Source organism: Mastigoproctus giganteus, chromosome 12 (genome assembly GCF_048544385.1).
Source record: "Mastigoproctus giganteus isolate SK-2022 chromosome 12, ASM4854438v1, whole genome shotgun sequence".
Classification (NCBI taxonomy): domain Eukaryota; kingdom Metazoa; phylum Arthropoda; class Arachnida; order Uropygi; family Thelyphonidae; genus Mastigoproctus; species Mastigoproctus giganteus.
Window position 1 is genome coordinate 24,976,364 of NC_143586.1, and position 25,074 is coordinate 25,001,437.

General features: G+C 36.1%; 1 protein-coding gene across 1 annotated transcript in view; it reads left to right on the forward strand.

Annotated features, from left to right (window-relative positions):
* Positions 1-506: 506 nt before the first annotated feature.
* The window catches only part of LOC150076799 (hepatocyte growth factor-regulated tyrosine kinase substrate-like), a 155,525-nt gene continuing 130,957 nt past the window's right edge, over positions 507-25,074 (forward strand). The window contains exons 1-2 of the mRNA XM_090386541.1: positions 507-574; positions 18,938-19,022. Of these exons, the coding sequence (XP_090242667.1) occupies positions 18,983-19,022 (40 nt within the window). The 5' untranslated portion in view covers positions 507-574; positions 18,938-18,982. The remainder of the gene's footprint in view (positions 575-18,937; positions 19,023-25,074) is intronic.

Here is a 25,074-nt window from a genome sequence, read left to right on the forward strand (position 1 = left end):
TTTCACCTATTCATTCGCTCCAAAAGTTTGTTCTGTTCTTCCTTGAATTTTAAGCCATCAACTTCCACAACGACAGATGGACGTTTGTTCCCGCAATTGACCACCAGCTTGCTAAAGGCAAATTTGCTCTAGATGGAGTACCTTTTATTGGTTTATCACACCATGGCCAAGTTAGTCAGTATCATTTGAGAATTGTGATGCTTTCTAATAAAATTCTCTATTTTTATCCCACAAATACGTGAGAAGCAAAGCAGAGAATGCGTTCTATTTTTTTGCATGCGCAAGTTAATCACTCAATTGTCTGAATCTTGTTTTTTTATATATACCGATGTGCCTCCTGGCCTTAGTTTCCTTAAAAAAATCTAGAATCTGGGGTACTTTCGATATTACAGTTGCTGTACACCTGACATTAAATGCATAATTTCTGGTTGTTGAGCTAAAAGTGACATTGTGATTTGTAAACGACGCTAAAACAAAATCAGAAGTTCTGAATTTGCTTTCCTTGTGGGGGCTTATCGCATATGTGTGTTTACTTCAGAAGTGAGACGAGCGAGGTTATATTTACTGTGTATTTGTAAGTGCAATTTTGTTTTTGTATATTGTGATTAGTGACTGCATTGGTACAAAGAATGTAGCACATTGCAATTTTTGTATGTTATTTTTTTATATAAATAAAATTAAATAACATTTAATGTTGAACGGCTGATTTATTTTTAATTAATGTGAGAGCTCGGTTTGATGACACCTATAGCGAGACAAATACTGTTATTTATTATTATTCTTTTTTTTAATTCCGAAGTATACACAATGCAAAAAAAAGTAATAATAAAAAGTAGTATATATCTTACATGTTTTCAGAAGCTAAAGGTGCATTTTATTATTATTATTTTTTTTGTTATACGTGCAGAAAGTTTGGAATTGAAATATCAAATATCAACACACACACACGCACAACCGTTTTTGAGAACAGTTCATAGAATATACAAGATGTTTCAGATAAATTTAAGTTGTGTTAAAATAAAGAGGCACAGTGAATAATTAATAAAATCTTAAAAAAACATTTCTACCTTGCGTATGCATAACAACATAGTGAAACTTATGGATCTCCATCCATATGTGTTGACATGACCATTCACATGTTTGATGTTTATCGGTATGTTTACATAACCAATAGCTTACCGTTTGATCGGTAATATTGGCTTTTCACAGTAAAGTGTATGAGTTCTGCATTTTGTTCATGTATGAAATTTATTTATTTTTTCCTGGAGCTTATAATAATTGAAGAGCTTATAATGATTGAAGATAATTCACTTCATCTTAGTGGCATCATTTTTAATCAGCTGTAAATTGTCAGATATAATTAGCGATTTTACATATACCATACACCAGAGACGTAACTACAATTTTTTTGTCCACTCTTCCGAAAGGCTGGTAAACAACCACCCCCATGCTGACCAAGTCTAGTGACCTAAGCAGGATTCTCAGTTAGCTGCGTAAGGCTTTTGTAAATATGAAATCGGAATATTTATAAAAAAGCGGAGAGTTTTAGGTTTTAATCATTTACAGTTTAATAGTATCGTTTCAAAAAAAAAAATCGAAATTTATTTAACTACGAAATAAACCGTAGTTAACCACATCGCTGCACTGTTTTATTACCATATGACCTTGGTGTCTAGGAATGGCTTTTCTGGAGTACAAGATTTGAAATAAATAAAATTTAAATTATTTACCATTGATAAAATGCATTTTGTAGCAGCATTAGTTCCTTATGCCTCCACTCTCAGTTTTAAAATAACACCTGTCACTCCATTTTTTTTTTTTTTTTTTTTAATTCCTTATCCATATGAGCTAATATTATTTTGTTGTTCCATTCTGAAATCCACAATATTTAAATATGTTAATAATGTGTAATCACTTAAAAAAAAAAAAAACCTAAAGAATAAATATCCTTGAACACCATGCAAACTGTGACTGGGTAGCAAACCATAGATAAATAAAATACTTATTAGACAGGAAACAGTTTTATCATATATGAAGTAATAGCACCAAAGGGAAATGATATGAACTTTGGTACAAAGTGCGAAATTAAAACTGATTCTACTTTTGTGTCTTTTCCTTTATGAATAGCAGTTGGTAGGATCACTGTCTATTCCCACACCAGGTGTAAAAGACCCGAGTTCGAGTCCTGTTGATGGTGGGAAGAATTTTTATGGGCCTTTTTCATAATGTGGCCAAGTTATTTGGTCTCAGGTGAGAGTAGCATGGTTTTTTTTGTCCCAGAAACACAGATATTTCATCCAGCAAAATAGAAAATCAACCTCAAAACACACACAATTTGCAGACAGTATACTTGAAGCAATATGGCCTTAGTCACTATTGCTCCCAAATCCCTACTGCAAAAACTTTTGTGTCTGCAATAGGTGGGGTTGTGAAGTGTGAATGTGGGACTTTGTTGAATCAGAGTGGGCAACTGGATGGATAGTCAAAAAGTGTGGCTGTCCTGCCCAAAGTAGTATAAATGGTTACTGTTACTGTGTCATAACTAAACTGCTGCACTGTTTAACAATGGTGTAGTTAAACAGTGCAGATAATACCTATTGGTTGTTTGATCCTCATCATGGTTCAGTTATTGATAAGGGGGGGAGTTGACACTTTTCCTGATGATCAAAGGTTGTTGTAGCTTTAAAAAATGTTTAATTGCAGCAAAAACCAACGATAAGCACTTTGGAGTAGGGGGATGAATGTGGGTTTGTAACAGAGTTTATAAATTAATGAATAAGTTTTTATCTTAAGCTGAAATAAATAAACAAACAAACAAACAGAGAAACAGAGTATCTCTGTAATGAGGTGGTTAGACTTGGAATACAAGATACTATATCTCCTAATAATGCAACCGTGTTATAAAGAGATTATGTTTACATTACGGTTTATATATATAAATCATGTGCTTTCCTTTTTAATTGTAAAATATAAATTTTTAGCATTTTTTATGAATTTGTGAATTTTCTTTCATTAATTATGATTTACAAATTTTATCCTCTTCCTGATCTCTTGAAATTTCTCATGTTTTTTGTATATACTGTATATATATATATATTATTTTCTTTATTTTTCCAGTCATTCTTTTATTTTCAAAAGAAAATTCACTTTATACTTCAGTACAGCCTTATAGTGGCTAGAGGAATGTACAGCTTCTTATAACTTTGTAACTTTTGGCATCCAGCATACTAATATAGGAACTGACCGACCTACGAAAATACGACTTTACATAAGTTTTTGCCATGTCTAAAAATATATATAAATTCATACACCGACCATTGAATAAAATTTAAAATTTATATTAAGGTCGGATGAACGATTTTCTTTGCCACGTTCCCGAGACATTTCCGCTTCCAGTTCTGACCATGTGCCGATTGAACCACGTGGAGAAATACCACGTGTGGAGGTACCGTGAGCCTGCTACTTAAGGAGATGTTGCAGGAGTCATTTCACTGTTGAAGAAGGGAGCTGACGCTCCCGAAAGCTTCAGGTTTTTTAGCAGTTTTTTAGCGCTTTTATGTTTTATATTTTAGCAAATTTTATTGTAAATGATCTTTTATTACAGTTTTTAGCATTCCGCAATAGTTTATTGTAAATATTTTTGTGTAAAGATTGTAGTCATATTAAATTTTAAATTTTATTCAATGGTCGGTGTATGAATTTATATATATTTTTAGACATGAGTTTTCCCGACCTCAGAGGCCTCTTTCAGGATAAGTTTTTGCCAGCCAGTGCAAACTGAAAAAAATATGGAAGTGTATTTTGCATCTGTAGGGATAGATTATTATTTTAATTATTAGCTATATGGTGCAAGGAAGCCTGAGGCTTATGCTGCACCAGCCAAAAAAAAAAAAATTCCCCAGTTACCCTAAAAGAGAGAGAGAGAGAGATAGAGAAAAGTAAAAGGGAATCACCAAGAAAGGGAAGAATGATGATATCCAGCTCAGGACCCTGGGTGTACCAAACCCATACTCACCAGATGTGAGCCCCTGTGAAAATATTGTAATGTGAACCCAAAAAAAAACTGATATGTTAATATTGGGGTGTTTTTTTTTTTGTTTTTTTTTGTAATTCGTTCTAAGTCCTTGAAAGTTGAAAATTTCACTATATTACTAAGCTATTTATATCTCTAAAAGGTCATATTTATAATGGAAATTGCACTACACTTTCATCATTATCATATGTTCCCTTTATAAGAATAAGTTTTGAATGTCTTTGTGATATTTTTCTAAAGCATGTTTCTGGAGGTCATGACCAAAAAACAATAAAAACTATTGGGCTTTTCTGTTAGTGCAATCTATTATTATAAACGAGTAGTAAACTCAATCTTATTGTATTTGCAATAATCCCAATAACTGGAATTCTGTGCGTTTTTACTTTACGTTATTATGGTGAAATGTGTTCCCTTCATCTTCAATCATATAAAAAACAAATTTTCAGAAACTTCTCTTCATTCCTATTTACGTATTACAATGATGAAGGGAAAGGGACCAACGGAAAGTGCAAGTGCTGGCAGTGCCAGGAAACAAAACAAAATTGATTTAGGAATGAAGATAAAAATGATTAAGAAGTACGAAGCAGGACAAAGTTTGTCATCTATTGTAAGGGAATTCGGTCTCGCTGCTTCAATGCTATTTTAATGAATGGTGAATGCTATTTTAAAGGACAGTGCACATATAAAAGGATATGTCAAAGGATCAACGCACTTAAGATCAACAGTAATTGCAAAACAGCGTTCAGGTGCTATATCTAAGATGGAACAGCTATTAATAATATGGATGAAAATTCAGATTCAGAAGCAAGTGCCCTGAGTCCAATGGCCATTCAAGCAAAAACAAGAAGTATTTATGAAGATATTAAGGATAAGTACATCGAACCCTAAGCCACGTTTGTGGCAACAAATGGGTGGTTTAATAGATTCAAGCATTGTGCTGGTTTCCAAAACAGTAAAGTATGCAGTGAAGTCACCAGTGCCGATTCTGCAGCTGCAGAGAAATTTTGTGACATGTTTGAAAAAATTAATTATTGATGAAGGCAGCTATTCAATACAGCAAATTTTTAACGTTTACGAGACTGCTCTATACTGGAAAAAAACGCCGGATTGAACATACATTGCCAAAGAGGAAAAGACAATGCCAGGTTTCAAGGCTAATGCAGTGGGAGATTACAGATTAAAACCACTGCTTGTGTACTATTCTAGAAATCCTTGTGCATTTAAGGACATCAATAAAGCCACCCTACCCATGCATTTACTATCGAACGAGAGAGCATGGATAACAATATCTCTCTTTGAGGATTGGTTTAAATGCTGTTCATTCCTGAGGTTGAAAAATATTGTAAAGACAACAATGTTCCTTTCAAGATTTTGCTTCTATTAGGTAATGCTCCTGGGCATCCTACGTATCTAGATGATTTCAATTCGAATGTGAGAGTCATATTTCTACTGCCAAACACGACTTCACTCATCCAATCTATGGATTAGGATGTTATTTCGAATTTAAAAGCATACTATTTACGCACATTTGCTCAGGCATTGTCTGCAGTAGACTGTGAGAAAAATTTTACATTAAGAGACTTTTGGAAAGCTTACAATATTTACCACGCCATCTTAAACATTAATAGGGCCTGGGCAGAAATTACTAAAAGTTGTTTAAATGGCGCTTGGAAGAAATTATGCCCGCAGCACATAAAAGGCTTCAAAGGGTTTGAAAAAGACGAATCATATTCCCCCGGGGCTCACATCTAGTGAGTATGGGCTTGGCATACCCAGGGTCCTGAGCTGGATATCATCATTCTTCTCTTTCTTGGTGATTTCCTTCTACTTCTGACTCTTGTTTTCTCTCTCTCTCTGAGGGTAATTCAGAAATTTTTTTTTTTTTTTTTGGCTGGTGCAGCATAAACCTCAGGCTTCCTTGCACCATATAGCTAATAATAATAATAAATTTGTAAAGGTTGCAGAGCTACTTCAGTTGGAGGTTGTTGCCAAAGACATGGAGGAGTTAATAGAGGAAGAAGAGAAGGAATTATCTAACAAAGAACTTATTGACTTGCAGCAGCGATAGTGAAAGAAGAAAATGCTGATGAAGCTCAAGGGTGAACCAAATGAGGAGCCAAGACACTTCATCACCAGAGAAATGGCAGTGGCATTTCGTGAAATGGCAATGGCGAGGTTTGAGAAGATGGATCCTGACAGCAAATGATTCTTAAAAGTTAACAGAGGGATGAATGATATGCTTGCTTGCTACAAAGAAATCTACGATGAAAAGAAAAAAGCCACCATCCATTAATATGTTCTTTTATAAGGTTGAGTGGCTGACCCCTTCTAAATTTCCACAGCCCTCAACCTAGCAGCGGTGTATTTATCAGCTGAAGATGTCGATTCTGGCAACGATGCTCGAGAGGCAAAACTTACTGATGTTATGCCTGTCTCCTCTCTTTTTTTGTAATTTTGAAATTTTTTAAATTGCACGCTTTTGTAATTTTTCTTGCGCATGAGGTAAAAAATTGAATAAATACAATAAATAATTCTATTCACATGTTCATCAAACATTTCTTTTTTGATTCAATCAATTCAGTGAGTGCTGCACAAGCATGGGGGAAATTCCGACTTATGTAGAATTCCATATAATGCAACCCTTACGTTAATCAGGGAGTGGCTGTACTATATGTTTTAATGAGCTGTGTACTTTTTTTGTAGACATGTACAGACTTAATCAGACAATGTGCATATTTGTGTGCATATCAAAGTCCTGTTTCTTTATTTACCACTTGCTGGATTTTTCATCCCACAAAACAAAATCCCTCTATCTGTGCACTGACTTGCCTACTCATCCTAATGGATGAGTAGGCAAGTCAGTGACATAACATTTTGGTAGCTAGTATGCAATTTCCATAATTATCAATGGGCTGTGCACTTTTTACAGAGGCATATGGGTTTGATCTAAAAATCTGTGTATGTTATCACAGGACTACAGCACAGTCCCTTAAACACTCCAACAATTAAAAAAATATGGATATGAGCACTCAGACAGTGTCCATTATGCCCAGAATAAAAAAAAAACTAATGTTTTGTAAGTAGGATCATGATGGTATCAAAAATTTGTAAATAGAATATTAAGCAGAAGTACTGCATCATCATTTAGAGATAATTGAACTGGAAAGGTATATGGGAAGGTATGATTTCACTCCTAAATTCAGAAAAAAATAAATAAGGTTGTCTTTCAGTGCCATGTGGTGGATAGCAGGTCAATAACAACAACAAAAAAAAAGTATAAGGGGAACAGTATTAGTAGAATTAGGTTAAAAAAAGGCAGCACAGAGGCTAGCCTATTACAAGGATGACATGAGGTCAGCCTACGACACCTTATCTATGTGTTAGATAAATTGTTTTTTTTTTTTTTTTCTTTTTGTTCCCTGCTAGTTCCCAAGTAACCTAGCAATATTTTGCCAAATCATATTATTATAATTTAATCGATGCTTTTTTTAATCTAAACAGTATACTTACATAGTGCTGTGGCTACAACCTCAGACTTTTTCTCAAGGAAAATTCAACTTGAGGAATTACTGACATTTTATCTTTTCATCTTTTGGGCAAACTGCATCATGATTATCAAAATACTATGACTAATAAGTTATCAAATTTTTAAGATCCTTTGACGAAATAAATTTTTTCCATTACTAGTTTAAAGTGCTATAAGGAAATTTTTTCCTATAACAGTTTATTTGTAAAGAGTGGACCAAAAATTAAATGTGCCTGATTTCAAATTCTGTCAAAAATAAATTAGCTGTGATGTGAGTGTAAAATTAAAACCAAATAAAAGAGGGATCAAAGTTTATTTTCATCATTAGAGAGAATAATGCAACTGTAATTAACTGTAATTAACTAATACATACATTGCAGTTGCTAATTACAGCCTGCATCCTCTTATGCCCCATATTAGCAGTAACTGCAATCACATAGCCCTTCAGATTGTTAATTATTTTTGACTTCTTGGAAGAGTTTTCTTTGAGGAACTCCCATAGTTAAAAATCTAAAGGAGACACATCTGGTAGCCTTGGAAGTTGTGTCTAGGAAAATATTTATTAAGCCTTTGCATTGCTGGGTGCGAAGTGTGTGTGTGTGTGCATGCATGCGTGTGTGGGTGTGCGTGCCATGTGCAGTGGGGCCTTTTTGGAATCACACACCTCCAAAAATAGCTATCAAGCATTTGGATATATTATTCACTAATACTTCTGCTTCATTTTCTGGGTATTCAAAAAAATATGGCCCATAAATCCTTTTGGCATTGAACTTGCATCAGGCTGTTATCTTTGGAGAATGCAGTGGCATCTCCACAAAATGCACAGGTTTAGAAAATCCTCTACTTATCTCTGAAAATTGTCATCTATTCTTATTTCATTTTGACTTAGAATTTCAAGAAGTGTAGCAAAGACCTTTTCTGCATTGCTGGTATACCTCTTAATTGTAGCATCTTGATTTTTTGCAGGAAAGCTCAAAGTTCATCTCTCAAAATTAGGCTTGTTTGAATACCCAGAAAATGATTTCACTTAAAAGGTAGCATTTTAACTTTGTGACCTGTACATGATTGACTCATAAATGAGCTTCACATTTCTGGTGTTTGAACGTTCTTGGGTTACCTGAATATTTGGCATTTTGCTTCTGTACTGACCCTTTTACTTTCCATACAATCACAGTTGCTGTATTGGTATCTCATATACTTAAAACTTCTTTTTGAAGGCATGCTGTATTAAAATACTGAATGAATTTTTATATGCCAATCAGCAATCAACAGTCTTTGTTACTAAGCTCAATTGAGACATTTTGAATCTGCAGCAAAGAAATACAGTTATTTTGTAAAAACAAATTGTGAATTTTGAACCTATAACAAAAAATAAATTATTTTTTTAAAAAATGACTTTATTATTCATTTCTATCTTGTATTTACAATTTCTATCTGGAATTTACAATTTTTAAATTAGCTGCATTGTTTTTGGCCCACCCTATATAATAGTATACTAATACTATTTTATGGGGTGATTCACTACCAGTGCGATAAACTTGCAGGAGGTGTAGGGGGCACAAAGACGAATCGGAATCTCACATAGCATTGCAGGGTCCGAAATGCCTTCTTCATGCGGTAGAGGACATTGAACGGGAGGTCGCGTGAACAGCGATCCCGCTGGACGTCAGCATTTGCAAATCGGTTCCCGAGGCAGTAGGATGGACGAGTATTCAAACGTTGAACTGGCCGACATGCACCTTGCGTATGGAGCTGCAGACAGACTGTAACGGGCGTGCCGCTCTGCGCTTGTACCAGGAACGTTTCCCGCACAGGCGTGCTCCTCATCATACGATATTCGCACGTTTGCACAGAAGGTTACGTGAGACTGGTTGTTTCACGAGAGGTACCATGAATCGAGAGCGAACGACGAGGACGCCAGACAATGAGGAGAATGTCCTATGTCTTGCAGAAGGCAATCCGAGTACGAGTACTCGAGCGATAGGCCAACGATTGGGTATTTCCCAATCCACTGTATGGAGGATACTGTCAACAAACCAAATGAGTTCATACCATCTGCAACGCGTCCAATCATTGGAGCCTGCGGATTATCCACTCCAGAGGACTTTTGCTACTTGGTTTCTTCAAAGAAACGGTTCGCAAATGCTGACTTCCAGCGGGATCACTGTTCACGCGACCTCCCGTTCAATGTCCTCTACCGCACGACGAAGGCATTTCGGGCCCTGCAATGCAATGTGATTCCGATTCGACTTTGTGCCCCCTACACCTCCTGCAAATTTGTCGCACTGGTAGTGAATCACCCTGTATAGGGTGGTATACTAATTTTCCTATAATTAGTAAAGGTTTGGCCGTTATAAATTCAGTGTGGATGGAAGAATATTTGTCTTGTTTAGTTATACTAACAGTACAGAATGTTTATCTTATCTGTTTGTCAGTATAACTGGATATATGTACTATCCCTTGATAAAATTAGAGAAAGATGTCCATGATAGGATGAGTTTGCTAACTTTGCTTCATTTTCTTTTTTTCTTTGCTCAATTTGTTTGCCAAATTTTGGAAAATTTAATGGTAGCTTTATATATCCATAGCTTGTTAATGGTAGCTATTTTAGCCATTGCAATGCTGCAAATGCAACCCTAGGCCAAGTATCTTTTATTGCTCTATGGAATTTTATGTTCATCATATTTAAACTTAAAATAGTTTATATTTATACAAATCTAAAGTTATACTTAAAATGTATGCTTACAGTTATACAACTCTAATACAGTATATTTAATGCTTCATGTCTAATTATTATTCATTGATAGCAGCATTGTTACTTAATTTAATCTTGCATTGCTAATATGGCATACGACAGACTTCTTTAAAATTTTTCTGTTAATTTTTAAAATTTGTAAATGAAATCAAATCCTCCTGTGTAGCTTTGCCCACCAATATTCTCTAACTAGTTATACAGTATTTTCTGCTTTTATTTCCATTGACTATGAATTACGTGACATTATTATTATTTATTTATTTTTGTTGTTGTTTAACAGATGCTGGGGAAGCAAAAGCATCTATATTTCTTCTAGGCAATTCCCATGCAGGATCTGTGAGACTCCAGTGACAGGTCTGTAATCTTGCCAGAGAGCTTTGGTTTTTCTTGCTAAATGTGAACAGCTGACAAAAATGTAGACATTCACATTGCATCTGTCAAACACCATGGTGAATGAATGACCTTGAAAAGTCTTAAAAATATAAAGTCCTTTATTATTATTATTGCTTTTGCTTGATATTTTTAATTGAGTTTAGCAAATCATAATTAATATATCACTTTTAATTCAATAAAAAAAAGATAAAAATTAATTTTTTTATAATTAAAACAAAAAGATCTTTGCTAAACTGAGGGCATGAGTGATGGAAGGTTAACATTTAACCTTCCGTCCCTCACGCCCTCAAACATCATGCCTACCTTATTTAGGTAGGCATGCTGTTTAATTAATGACAGTTATAAGGGTCAGCCAATTCTAACAAGACCAAGATAAATTAGGCAGATGGCCTGAAAAGTGGCAGTCAAGGTTTAACATTGAAAAATGCAGTGTACCCCATTTGGAGAGTAGTAATCCCTTAATAACACACCAGTTGGGTAGAACTGCACTCAAGGTAGTGAAGAATGAAAAAGACCTATGAGTAATTGTACAGGCAGACATGAAGTTCTTTGAGTAATGGGGGGTTCTGTGAATAATATTCAGCAGTTTTGCCAGCTGGGACATGGAGCTGATTTTCTCATTGTATAAGGGAATAGTTAGGCAGGATTTTGATTACTGCATACTGGTCTGTAAGCCTCATTTATGAAGGATATGGATCTATTGAAATGGTTGCAGAGAAAGCAACAAGATTAGTCAGGTATGTACCCTTACCAAAAAAAGATAAGTTCTTTAAATTGTGATGTAAAGTACCTGTGAGGAGACCTGAAAGTATTTAAGGCTTTAAATTGATTGAGTAAACTAAATGCTTATGGAATCCTTGCTCATTCTTTAATGACACAAAAACACACAAAATTTGAATTGGAAAGGGATGGTTGCAGAATAGATGTGTGAAAATTTTCATTCAGCCAGAGAGTATACTTGACTGTTGGATCAAACTTCCATCTGGCATTGTGGAAGTGAGTAATTTGAATAAATTTAAAGAAGGATTAGGCCCTCCACGACAGTGTAGTGGTTTTGCCAATTGCCACTTATTTAGAAATATCTGGGCTTAAGTCCCATTGTAGACTGGTGCAATTTTTAAAAATTCCTTTAATTAGGGCTGTAATTCTCAGGCAGAAGGAGTAGTTTTCCTGTGAGAAAAATATTCTGGATTTTTCAGCCTGCAACATACAATTTGGACTGTGGATACTCATTTTTACAAAATTAATACACAATGGTGCAATATGGCCAAAGTCTGTTGTACCAAAAAACTAATAACAAGAAGAATGGTGTAAATTATTAGAATGGATCAATGAATAAAATGGATAGGGTTTTTTTTTTTTTTTTTTTTTTGTAGTGATGATGCTTGCTTCCTTGTTGCTATTAATACTTAGTGATGAGCATAATCAAGTTATTAGTAATTGAGAAGGTTCAATAATTGAAATGTTCATTTGCTAAAAATCACTGAAAGTATGTAATTTTTTTTTTAAATTTAAAAATATGTAAAAAAATGTACACCTCTATTACAGCAAAATGAGTTCTTCCAAAGGGTTTTCTTTCCAAATCCATGAAAATGATGAGTGAATGAAGAAATCTTTCATCTTCCAAATATTTGCATTTTATGTTATTGAAGAGTAATATTTAATTTTATAGTTCTGTATTTTTATGAAAACAAAGATAGAAATTTCAAATCTAAAAAAAAAAGAAACAAACAAACAGAGCAAGAAAAATCTTGTTTGGTAGAAAACTGGATTACAGTGGCATTGTGGGTAAGTTACAGTCATGGATAAAAGTATAGTTGAGTGGAAGAAGGTGATTATAAATGGGCACAGCTCTTCTTGGACTAATTTTATTAGTGGAGCACTGCAAGTTTCAGTGCTGGACCCTTTACTATTTTTAGTACTTATTAACTATATTGATAAAAGAATATGAAGCTTATTTTCTCTAAGTTTGCAGATGATACAAAGATCTGTAGGGTGGTTAATGAGAGGAATCAAGGTATACTACTGCAACAATACCTAGAAAAATTCTATAAATGGGCGGCAATAATCCCAAATTAAGATACCAATTGAGTGGTACCACACTCAAGGTGAATAAAGATCTAGGGATAATTGTATAGTCTGACATGGAGTTCTCTGAGCAGTGCAGACAGGCTGCTAGGACAGCCCATGGGATTCTGTCAGTGATGTACAGAGATTTTGACAGCAGAGACAAGTACATGATTATCTTGTGAATGTTAGTATTATTAGTGGCAAATTGTACAAGAAAGCAAGCTTATAAAGCATCAACCAAAAAAAGAGAAAAAAAATAATTCCCACATCTGCCATTCCTCAAATAATTGCTGAATTCTTCCTTAAATTTATTAAAACTACCCACTTCCACGACAACAGATGGAAGTTTGTTTCAATAATCAGTTGTCCCACTGGTGGAAGGAAAATTTCTACACATTTATCCTGCAGATATCTTTCTTCAGTTTAAATTTATGCACCTTCATGTGTGTTGTGTCTGTGAAAGAGTAAGGATGGCATCAACATTTAGCTTACTCAATCCATTTAAAGCCTTAAACACTTCAGTCAGGTCTCCTTGAAAGTACTTAGTTTCCAAATGCCACAATTTTCAGAACCAAAGAAATAGTCTAGTAAGAGTATCTTTTTGTATCACTTCAGTAATCTCTTTGCTCTTCTCTACATCCATTTATATCTATATCCATCCTAAAATGAGACTTCTAGATCTGTATGCAGTACTCAAGATGTGGCCTAACCACTGCCTTATACAATAGGATAATCAGCTCTTTACCCTGCTAACAAAATTGCTATACATCATTGAAAAAACCTCATGAGCTGGCCTAGTAGCTATCTGCTGAGAGGACTTCATATCTGACTATACAATTACCAAAGGACATCATAATCCCATTGTATGAGGCTATTGTTAGACCACACTTGGAATAGTGTATTCAGGTATGGAGACTGTACCTAATGAAAGACATTGTGCTTCTTGAAAGGGCCCAGAGATGGGTAACTCGCCTGGTGTGATTGGCAAAAGGGCATCCATATGAGGAAAGACAGAATATGTGGGTTGCAGAGCTTGGAAACTAGGCACCTTAGAGGAGATTTGATTGAGGTGTTTAAGGCTCTGAGAGGCATAAGCAGAATGAATGAGCACGAAATTTTCACGGTTATAAATGATTCTAGAACTAGGGGCCATAATTTCAAGTTATGGGGGGAGATGTTTAGACTAGATTGCAGGAAGTTTTATTTTAGTCAGCAAGTTATAAATTATTGGAATAAGTTACCTACATGAGTGGTAGAGGCTGACAGTTTGAGGAAATTCAAAGGCCAGCTGGATTACTTATGGGAGGAGGGAAATGCTTAGGTTGTCCATTTCCTTTTCTCATATTTATTAATTTTTTTTTTTTTTCAATTTTTTTCTTCTTATTATTTTATTCTTATCATTTCATTTTATTTATTTTTTGTTATTTTATTATTATCGTTATTTATTTTTTTATTAGGCTGGTGCAGCATGAGCCATAGGCTTCCTTGCACCATGTGGCCAATGCTAATACTAATACATGTACAAAGATTTTTCATTCTTTACTACCTTCAGTATGGTATCACACAGCTGGCATACTATTCTGGGATTTCTCTCCATATGCAGTACCTTGCATTTGTCAGTGTTAAACTTCAGTTGCTACTCCTGCTTTCATCTGCCTAATTTTTCTATAACCTATATTGAACTTCAGCTGCCATGTCTCAGCCCATCTGCCTAATATTTCTAGATCTTGTTGCAGTAGCTTACCTTGATTACTTTCATTAACCACTCTACCAACCTTTGTATCATCTGCAAACTTAGACATTAAGCCTGATATACCTTCATCAGTACCATTTATAATTATTGAAAACAAGGCCTAGCACTGAACCCTGGGAAACTCCACTGACATTAGACCATAAAGAGCAGTGCCCATTGATAACCACTGTCTTTCCCTTTATCTGCAACAGTATCTTGCCCTCAATGACACATTGCTCCTGTTTGTACAGCAATATTTTATGTGCAACAGTATCAAAAGTTCCCCTCAAACCCAAGTATATGATACCAAAATATGATACAGCCTGGAAAGCAAATCCCTTGCTTTCCAGGCTGCTGCAGTTCCCATACAAGCAGTGCAAAAATCATTTTCACTTCTTCCTCTGGCTCTAGTTAATCTATTAGTCTGGGTATCCTCCCAAGCTAGCAGTTTTCTGACCCACTTATCACTGCCTTGATAGCATTAGCAAATTTTCTTGCACCTCTTTTGTTTAAGTGTATCCCATTCCTGTAAAAGGCAGTCTCTCCTGTTAACATGCTGAAAAAAATTCTATCCCATGAGACTTTGCACGTTCTCTTCAGAGCCAGTTTGATTGACATCGCTCTGAACATGTACTTCCTCCTATTGTATGTTCACAGAATTGCAAAACACTCAAATTCAAGCCTAACTCCAAACTTTTTCCCAACATTGGCCTGTGCTTGTTAAGTTCTCAGATTATTGCACATGATATACATTTGTCCCTAGCAGACATACCCTGGTCCTATCCTCCTTGCACAATATATTTCCCATTTCCATGACAATAGAGTCACCAATAATAGCTAACTCCTGTGGGATTAGCCTTGGGGATTGCCGCTGTGTTGTATGATGCACAGTTAGTATTAGTAATGGCCACATGGTGCAAGAAAGCCTATGGCTCATGCTGCACCAGCAAAAAAACAAAACAAAAAAAACCTAATAATTAATAAAAGAAAAGGAAATTAAACCTATCATCCTATGCATTTCCCTCACCCGAAGGTACTATCCAGATGACCTTTGAATTTCCCCAAACTGGGGAAACAAACAAACTTGATGTCCAAAAAAACTTGGACATCAAGCTTAATGTCCAAGTTTGCAGATGATACAAAGGTTGGCAGGGTTGTTAAGGATGCTACTGATGCTATGCTGCTGCAACAGGATCTGGAAAGGTTGAGCAGATGGGCTGAGAGGTGGCAAATGAAGTTTAACATTGACAAATGTAAAGTACTACATATGGGAAACAGCAACCCCAGAGCAACGTATCAACTCTATGGTACTACACTGACAGTGGTAGAGAATGAAAAGGACCTGGGGGTAATTGTGCAGGCAGATATGAAGTTCTCTGAGCAGTGCAGACGGGCTGCAAGAGTAGCTCATGGTGTCTTATCAATGATATACAGGAATGTTTCTTGCAGGGACAGGGAGGTGATTATTCCCTTGTATAAGGCAATGGTCAGGCCGCACCTTGAGTACTGTATACAGGTCTAGAGGCCTCATTTCAAGAAGGATGTAGAGCTGCTGGAATGAGTACAGAGAAGGGCAACAAGGTTAGTGAACGGAACGAAGGGTTGCTCTTACGAAGAAAGGCTTAAGTTTTGCAAATTACAGTGTCTGGAGACTAGGCACCGGCGAGGTGATCTGATAGAGGTGTACAAAGCCTTGAATGATTTGAGCATGCTCAATGCTGATGGGATACTGCCTCTTGCTCAGAATAATCACCTGAGAGGGCATAAATTCAAATTGAGGAAGGACAGATGTAGGATAGATGTGCGGAAGTTTGCCTTTAGCCAGCGGGTAGTTGGTTGGTGGAACAGACTTCCATCCCTTGTTGTGGAAGTTGATAGCCTAAATAAATTTAAGGCTCAGCTGGACAGGTATTTTGAACGAACGGAGGGGTGAAGTGGAAGGGTTTTTTTTTTTTTTTTTTGGCTGATGCTGCATAAGCTTGCTTTCTTGCATCATATGCCTCTACTAATGCTAACTGTCAGCCTCTACCACCCATGTAGGCAATTTATTCCAATAATTTATAACTCGCTGGCTAAAATAAAACTTCCTGCAGTCCAATCTAAACATCTCCCCCCCGTAATTTGAATTTATGTCCCCTACTTCTAGCATCATTTATAATCTTGAAAATTTCGTCCTCTTTCATTTTACTGATGCCTCTCAGAGCCTTAAACACCTCAATCAAATCTCCTCTAAGGTGTCTAGTTTCCAAACTCTGCAACCCACATATTCGAAGTCTTTCTTTATAAGGACACCCTTTTGCTGATCTCACCAGGCGAGTTACCCGTCTTTGCGCCCTTTCAAGAAGCTCGATGTCTTTCTCTAGGTGCGGTCTCCATACTTGAACACAGTATTCCAAGTATGGTCTAACAAATGCCTTATATAATGGGATTATCACGTCCCTATCTCTACTTGCAAAAGCTTGATAGATCATCAATAGGACACCATGAGCCTTCCTTGCAACCTGTTTACAGTGCTCAGAGAATTTCATGTCTGACCGTATCGTAACACCCAAGTCCCTTTCCTCCAGTACTGGGTTTAGTTTGACTCCACCAAGTGAATAAGTTATTTTGGGATTACTGTTTCCCAGGTGTAATACCTTACACTTTGTTGGATTAAAGCATAGCTGCCATTTTTCTGACCATTCCTGAAGTCTATCTAGGTCTCTCTGAACAAGCTCAGCTTGACAGTAATCATTAACTACTCAACCAATTTTTAACATCATCTGCAAATTTAGACATAATGCCCTCTATCCCTTCATCAGTGTTGTTTATGAAAATTAAAAACAACAGTGGTCCTAATACTGATCCTTGGGGAACCCCACTTCTTACATCAACCCAATCTGAGGAGTAGCCATTTATCACAACCCTCTGCCTCCTGCCCTGAAGCCATCCTGCTATCCATCTAAGGATTTTCCTAGTGATTCCAACCTGTTCCAGCTCATAAAGCAACCGCTCGTGGGACTGAGTCAAAAGCTTTGCTGAAATCTAAATAAATAATGCCGAAATTATTCCCTAAATCCAGCTCATCCAGCCCTTTCAAAATAGCGAACCAGATTTGTTAAACAAGATTTTCCCTTTACAAAACCATGCTGAGTATTCTTGAGAGCTCTGGCATTGAGTTGGGCAACTGAGAACTTGATGCCCCCCCTTCCCATTGTAATTAGTTATAGCCTTACTAAAAGTAAAATTTATTAGCTAAAAACAAAAAATATGCCAACCTACATGGCTAGAACCTTCAAGCTACTTATTTATCCCAATGAAACCCTATAATTACACTACCATGCACTACACACCAGTTACATACTATGATATTCATGTCAAATCACTGATACAAATTCTCTGTGAATATTAAATCGAAACTTACGTCTCTAGCTAAATTTTAAAAATAAGCTGATGAACGTGACTAAAGGACCCAGAACTATTGCTATGCCATTTGATGGATCCTTAAAGGCAAGGAGAAGCTGACATAGCAGATTCACTGAGGACTTTTAGACTGTTATTATAAACATTAGTGTGACACCTTTGACATTTTTATTTTCAAGGATTTTATAATGAATAAACTTTGTTTTGCTTGGTTATTTTGGTATATTATAATCTGCTATTTTTGATAAAAAATAACTTAATTTTTAATCTTTTAAAAATATCTCTTTCAAAATTGGATGTGTCTTATGGACAGGAAAATATGGTATGTGCATGAGTTATAGAGTCAATTAAATTGAAATTAGTTTTCCAAAATAAGATGTTTTTTTTTCTTACCCAGAACATCCCAGAAAAATATCTTAAGCTTTTATTTTCAACATAGCCCTCGTAATGGTGGTTATAACCAGTCTCCACACCATGTGGAAAAGGTCTGGGTGGAAAACATCTTGCCTTGATGGAATTTTTATTGGCTCTTTTACACGATGACTTGTGGCCATAGTCACTTAAATGGAAATCCAAAAAAAAAAAAAAAACAATAACAGTTGTAAATATTATTCTTCAGTTGCTTATTATGCATTTTAAAAGCCATTCATTCACCATGGTTGTAAATCACATGATTTGTAACCCTTCCTCCTAAGGAAAGGTTATAAATACGCTATTAAGTCTTATATCTTATAAACCATTTCTTGAGGGTCATGATTATTGCCACAAGATATTGCTAAAGCTCAATTTTTATGACATTGGTGGTATGTTGAAGATGAATCATAATTGCATTGATGGATGCCGGGAAGATTGCTGGGCGAAAAAGTTAGAGAACTACAGCAACTTGCCATTTTTTGTTGTAATTACTTTACTTGGCATTTTTATTTTTCATGCCAAACATTTTAATTTCCCTCTTATATATGCATTATGATGAAATATAATTGTCTATACTCAGTATGATCAGACAATGTAAATTAACCTTTTCAGGAATTAGTCATTTGGTTATACTTGAAGCAGCAGTGTTGAGACGATATGTTTGGATGGTCAACAACCACTTTTGACAGGCTTCTTGGTGAGTATTTAAGTGGAGCTTGAATTTATTTTGTATACTATTAAGTTGTTTTTTTTTTTGTAACTTTTTTATTCTAAAAAAGTTAAATTAATCCTTTCAGCAGTAAGTTTGATGGCTTCCCCCACAATTAATTTTCAATAGTGCTGACTCTGTGGAGTGAGTTCATTTTGGGGAATTTTGAAAGTTTGTAAAAACAAAAACTTGGTACATAAATACTTTTAAAATATCGTCAAAATTCAAATCAGAAATTTTAGAAAAATTCATAAAGAAATTCTTAAAATATTTGTAAATGAAACCCAATTATAATGAACATTGTGGCGAGATCCAATATTCCTTACATTTTGAGGGTACAGCTCTAAACCTGTGTTCGCAGGCCGGCCGCTAGTTAGTACACTGGACCGGACCTATTGGTAACTCTCTAGGAGGCTTCCGGATCAGCTAGTGTATAATCTTGCTACCTCTATTTTGCCAGATAGTGACTGGAGGGAGTCCGAGTAGTGTGTATGCGGGGAGCATTGTCGAGGCCATGTTATGTCAAGGATCTGGGTATATTCTTACCATGTGTACGCCATATCCAAAAATTTCATTACTTCATATAGCATGTCCCACCCACTTTTTCTTACTATTGAATACACCATGAATTGTCAAACTAATGGAGCACACTTATCTGCGAAAAGATCTAAACCTCCCAAGCACTTCCTAATTCATTTCACAAATATACGTGGTCTCAATTCTAATCTCAACGATGTCCATTTCCACTTGCGGTCTGCCAAACCCCATGTACTTTTTCTGACAGAATCTCAGTTATCGGTTGATTCAACTACTGCTCATCTCAGATGCCCAAATTATTCGCTGTATGATTCCTTTCGCCTCAAAGGTGGTACTTGTGCATATGTCCATTCTGATATTCCCTGTCAGAGACTTGGCAATTTGGAATCTCCTCTCTTTGATCTTCTCTAGCTTAAAATCTCTCTGCCTCATTGTGCCAAATTCATCTGTTGTCTCTACCATTCTCCCAACTCCACTAATCACTTGGAGCTCTTTGACTTCCTCTCTTTGCAACTTGACTTTCTCCGGTCCAACTTTCCTAACAGTGAGGTAATTTTGCTTGGTGATTTTAATGTTCACAACTCCAGCTGGCTTCCGTTTTCTAGTACACCGCCCCAGCTGGTCGAGATGCTGAGGCTTTTGCAATTACTAAACCTTGCACAGATTGTTCATTTACCTACAAGAATACCAGACAATCCTAATCATACAGCCACGCTTGATCTTTTTCTCACGAACAACCCTTCTAAGTACACAGTCGAAGTGAGAGGTCCTTTAGGCACTTCAGATCACAACTTGGTGATTATCTCTTCTCCAATGGAGCCTTTATCTCATGGCTATTCACAACCTCGTGTTTTTTGGCATTACAAGAATGCAAAATAGGATGACCTGCGAGACATCTTTTCTTCATTTCCTTGGTTAGATTACTGTTTCAAAACTTCTGATGTCAACGTTTGCTCAGATCGTGTCAGTGAAATTATTCTTGCAGGAATGGAATCCTTTATCTCACACTCCACTTTAAAATCTCATCCTTTATCTAAACCTTAGTTTTCCAATAAATGTGTTAAGGCTGCTCAAAAGAAGAATGTTGCATATCGTAATTGGCTTGTTTCTAATTCTTCAGTTTCATTTTCTGCCTACACCAAAGCTTGCAACAATTGTAAAGCAGTTATTAATCAGTCCAAACTAGAGTTTCAACAGGCTAAGATTAGAAAACTTGCTTCTTGCCCTAATGGTAGCCGAGCATTCTGGTCTCTTGCCAAAGCTATTGGACGCAACTTTTGCCCATCTCTGCTCCCACCTCTGTCCAAACCAGCTAGTTCGGTTGTCACTTCAGCCAAGGATAAAGCTGGCCTGCTAGCATCCCATTTTTCTTCCAACTCGTGTATTAATGATTTTGGTAAAACACCTCGCACCATTCCAAACACGCTCCATTCAATGCCTCCTGTAGTCTTCCACCAACAGGATGTCAGAAGGATTTTGAAGAATCTTGATACTAAGAAAGCTACAGATTCTGATAGTATTTCTCCACTTATTCTCAAAACTTGGAAGAACTATCCTCTTCTTTGCTGCTTTTTTTCACTTTCTTATTCAATGGTGTTTTTCCTTCTGCTTGGAAATTTGCTCATATCCAGCCAGTTCCTAAAAAGGGTGACAAATCTCTCCTATCCAATTATCGCCCCTTTTCAATTACTTCTACTCTTTCTAAAGTAATGGAGAAATCAATTAACCGCCAACTCTTAAACCTTCTTAGAAACCTTCTGTCTGATCAGCGATCGCCAGTATGGATTCCGTCAGTGTCGATCCACTTGTGATATTCTGGTTTATGTTACCCATTTATGGACTAATTCAATGGAAAGGTTTGGTGAAACACAAGTAGTTGCTCTTGACATCTCAAAGGCTTTCGATTGTGTTTGGCATAAAGGTCTTCTAAACAAGCTTCCATCTTATGGTTTGCAAACTGTTTTTAGTAATTGGTTATCCAGTTTTCTCTCTGATCCCTCACTGAGGGTGATGGTAGATGGCTCTCTGCCTTCTAACTTCTCCACTAATGCTTTTCCCCACTCTTTTCCTCTTGTATATTAATGACCTTCTTCCATTGACTGAAAATCCTATCCAAAGTTTTGCCGATGATAGCACATTGCATTCTACTTTACATTTTGAGAACTCTTGCCCTGCTCAATCAGCTTCGACTTCTTGAAAATCTGCTATCAGTTCCTTAAATACTGATCTTCAGGTAATTCTCCAGTGGTGCAAAGACAACTTAGTTGATTTCAACCCTTCTAAAACTCAGTCTTGTCTTATATCTCGCACAAAGGATTCTTCTGCTCCTATGCTTATCTTTAGTGACACTCTGATTTCTAGGCAAAATGATATATCTCTTTTGGGGATTACCCTGACTTATAATCTCACTTGGCACAAGCACATTACAAATATTGCTTCCTCTGCATCTAAAAAACTTGGTTTTCTCTTTTGTTCTCGGCGTTACTTTTCTTCCAAACAGCTGCTCACTCTGTATAAATCGCAAATCTGCTCTGCCATGGAATATTGTTCCCACATCTTGGGTGGTGCCCCCAAAACCTCTCTCAGGCTTCTTGATTCCATTCAGAAGAGGGCAATTAGGTTAATTAATGATTCATCTCTAACAGAGTCTCTCCACTCACTGTCTCAAAGACGTACTGTTTCTGCTGCATTCCTCTTCTACAGATACTTCCTCCAATTCAGAAGAACAGTGCGCACTGTTCTTCTGAATTGGCTTCATAATTCCCGCTCTCTCTTTCAAAACAGTCCGAACACGTGCCGCCACCAGCCAACATTCATTTACTGTCCAACTTCAAACTCACAGAACCAACTTTTCATCTTCCTCGTTTATTTATTCAACTGCTGTTTTCTGGAACAACCTTCCTTCATACGTATTTCCTGAAAATTACAGTCTACAGAAGTTCAAGTCCAATGTCAACAAATATTTCTTTCGTCTTCTCAGCCTCCAACCCAAGCACGATACTAAGTACGCTAGGTTCTGATATCTCTCGTGTTTGGGGTTTACATTAAAAAAAAAAAAAAAAAATTTGTTTTATCAAATTCTGATAAAACTAAGTTGATCTGAATTCACAGAAATTCTTCAAATTTTTTTCTAATTTCAAATTGGACAACTCAGATCAATAGGTGTGATTTTCAAAAATACTATGGATTACTCAACTATAAGTTGAGAAACTTTGGATGTATTAAAAATCAAAAAGTAACAGGCCGGACTTATATATGGGTCATGTCAGTTTTCTATATATACGGGAAAAAATTTATATTAATAACTTAAAATAATTTTTTAATGTTATTGGAAAAGTAAAAATCATCATCTTCTCAGGTCTTTTAGAATGAATGTGATGTATGGATTATTGCATATCTAGTGCTACCAATTTTGGTTGTACAGTGTTTTGTATAACAGAAGTCAGGTGACAGCCTTGCATTTCTCAATTTTTATGATACCTACATTTGTTGTTGTTGCACAGTAGGTGAAAATTGATATTAAAGTGTGTCTGTTTTAATTGGAATTGCAGTTGATAGTGCTGGTAATTATATAAAACCAGTTTTATTAATTCTTTAATAAAAAGGGCAAGTAAGACTGAAATAAATTGAAAATGAGTGTCATGAAGCTGCTATTAAGTTAAAAGTAGTTAATCTTGCAGAGGCCCACAATTATTTGTGGTTTCTGCAATGAAATATTCCATTTATTTACTATAAAAAACAAGTTTTAAAGAAAATAGTTTTGCATACATTCAACATTGACTATGCCCCTAAAGCACATTTTATAATATCGTTCTGTACATAGGCCAATACATTTTCTGATTTCCAAAACTGGAGGTTGACTTATGCTCAGAGTTGACTTGTACTCAGATATCTGTGGTATTATTGCACTTTAATATATTATAAACTGTGTCTGCAATTATTTGAAACACAAGTGATGGCAGCATTCGCTAGAAACATTTCAAGATAATTTGTATATTAAAGGATAAATTATTTGAAGTAACTTTCAAAACATAGATGTACATACATACTCCTGTAGGGTTAATCACATCTATTTCTGCAATTATGTTATCATAGTTGCAGCTTAAAACTACTTACTATGGGACTAACTTTTGATTGCTTATTAGCAGATGTTTAGTTTCAACCACCATAAATTTAAAATTAATAAACAGATAATTTGGAGCTCTACTTCACAATTTGACAGTAAAGGCAGACCACATATCGAAAGGAAAATGGTTTGTAATAACCATTGCTCTAAAAATCTGGTCACTAGGTTGCCATTGACAACTAAGAATTCTGGCCTAGCAACTAGTATTTTACTGCTATTCTTATCCAACTTGTCAACTAACTTTTCACAAAATCTTGAACAGATTTGTCAAAGTTTGTAATAATGTTTTAATAGCTTCAGAAAAATGATATACTGTTAGTTTAAAATTATCCTGCATGATTTTGTTTTGAAAGCTAATTTCAATTATCATTCCATAGCACTGATACCTTTTGGTGATCGTCTGACAGGATTTGCTGCTTTGCTGCATTCGTCTGTTCCATCTGTGTTACCTCATGATGTGATGCTTTTATCACATATTTAAAGTCAATAGCATGATGCACATCAAGGTGTTCTTGAAAGTTCAGACATTTAAATTCATGAGCTGTGGTTCATGTGTAGTGGCCAATGATGCAAGAAAGCAAGCTTGTACAACAACAGCAAAAAAAAAAAAAAACACTTTTCATATTACCCGTCTGTCTGTCTGTCTCCTCTGATAGTTTCTATAGTTCTTACATGAAATTTATTCAATTAAGAACCAGAGAAACTACCCACTTCCACAACACCAGAAGGAAGTTTGTTCCAACAATCAACTATCCGTTAGCTGAAGGAAAACTTCCACACATCTATTCTACAATCATGCTTCCTCAGTTTGAATTTACGTCCATCCCCTGATGTGTGTAGTCTGAGCAGTAGGAAGGATTGCATCAGTGTTAGGCTTACTCAGTCCGAACAAGTTAGTGCAAAGCATCATTTTAGTTTGTAGTAAAACACTAAAGTAGGTGAAATGGCATCATTTTTGTTGTATCTCCTATTGCGAATGCCTTTATAACAAGTTGCTCTGATTTTGCACTACCTGTTTGTTATTTGGTTTTTAGGAGCATTAGCAACTAAGGCCTTATTGCTCCGGGAATATGCGGTGGTCATTCCCTTGACCTTTCCGCATCCTCGGTATTTGGTGGTGACAGGCTCGAACCCTGGTCTAATCAAGAAGCGTGTACTACGCACTGCTGCTCCTTCCCACCTGGCTACGGAGTCGCCGTTTGCACTACCTTGAATAAGCAACACTTCACCAGTGGAGAAGACTAATGTTACTTATTCTCAGTGGATATCACCACCACCCAGACAGCACTGTTTCAAGGCTTTTTGGCCTCTCGTTGGTGGGCAGGTAGATACCCTGGTGGTGCAATTAAGTGACAACCCAGTTATGAAGTATAACTC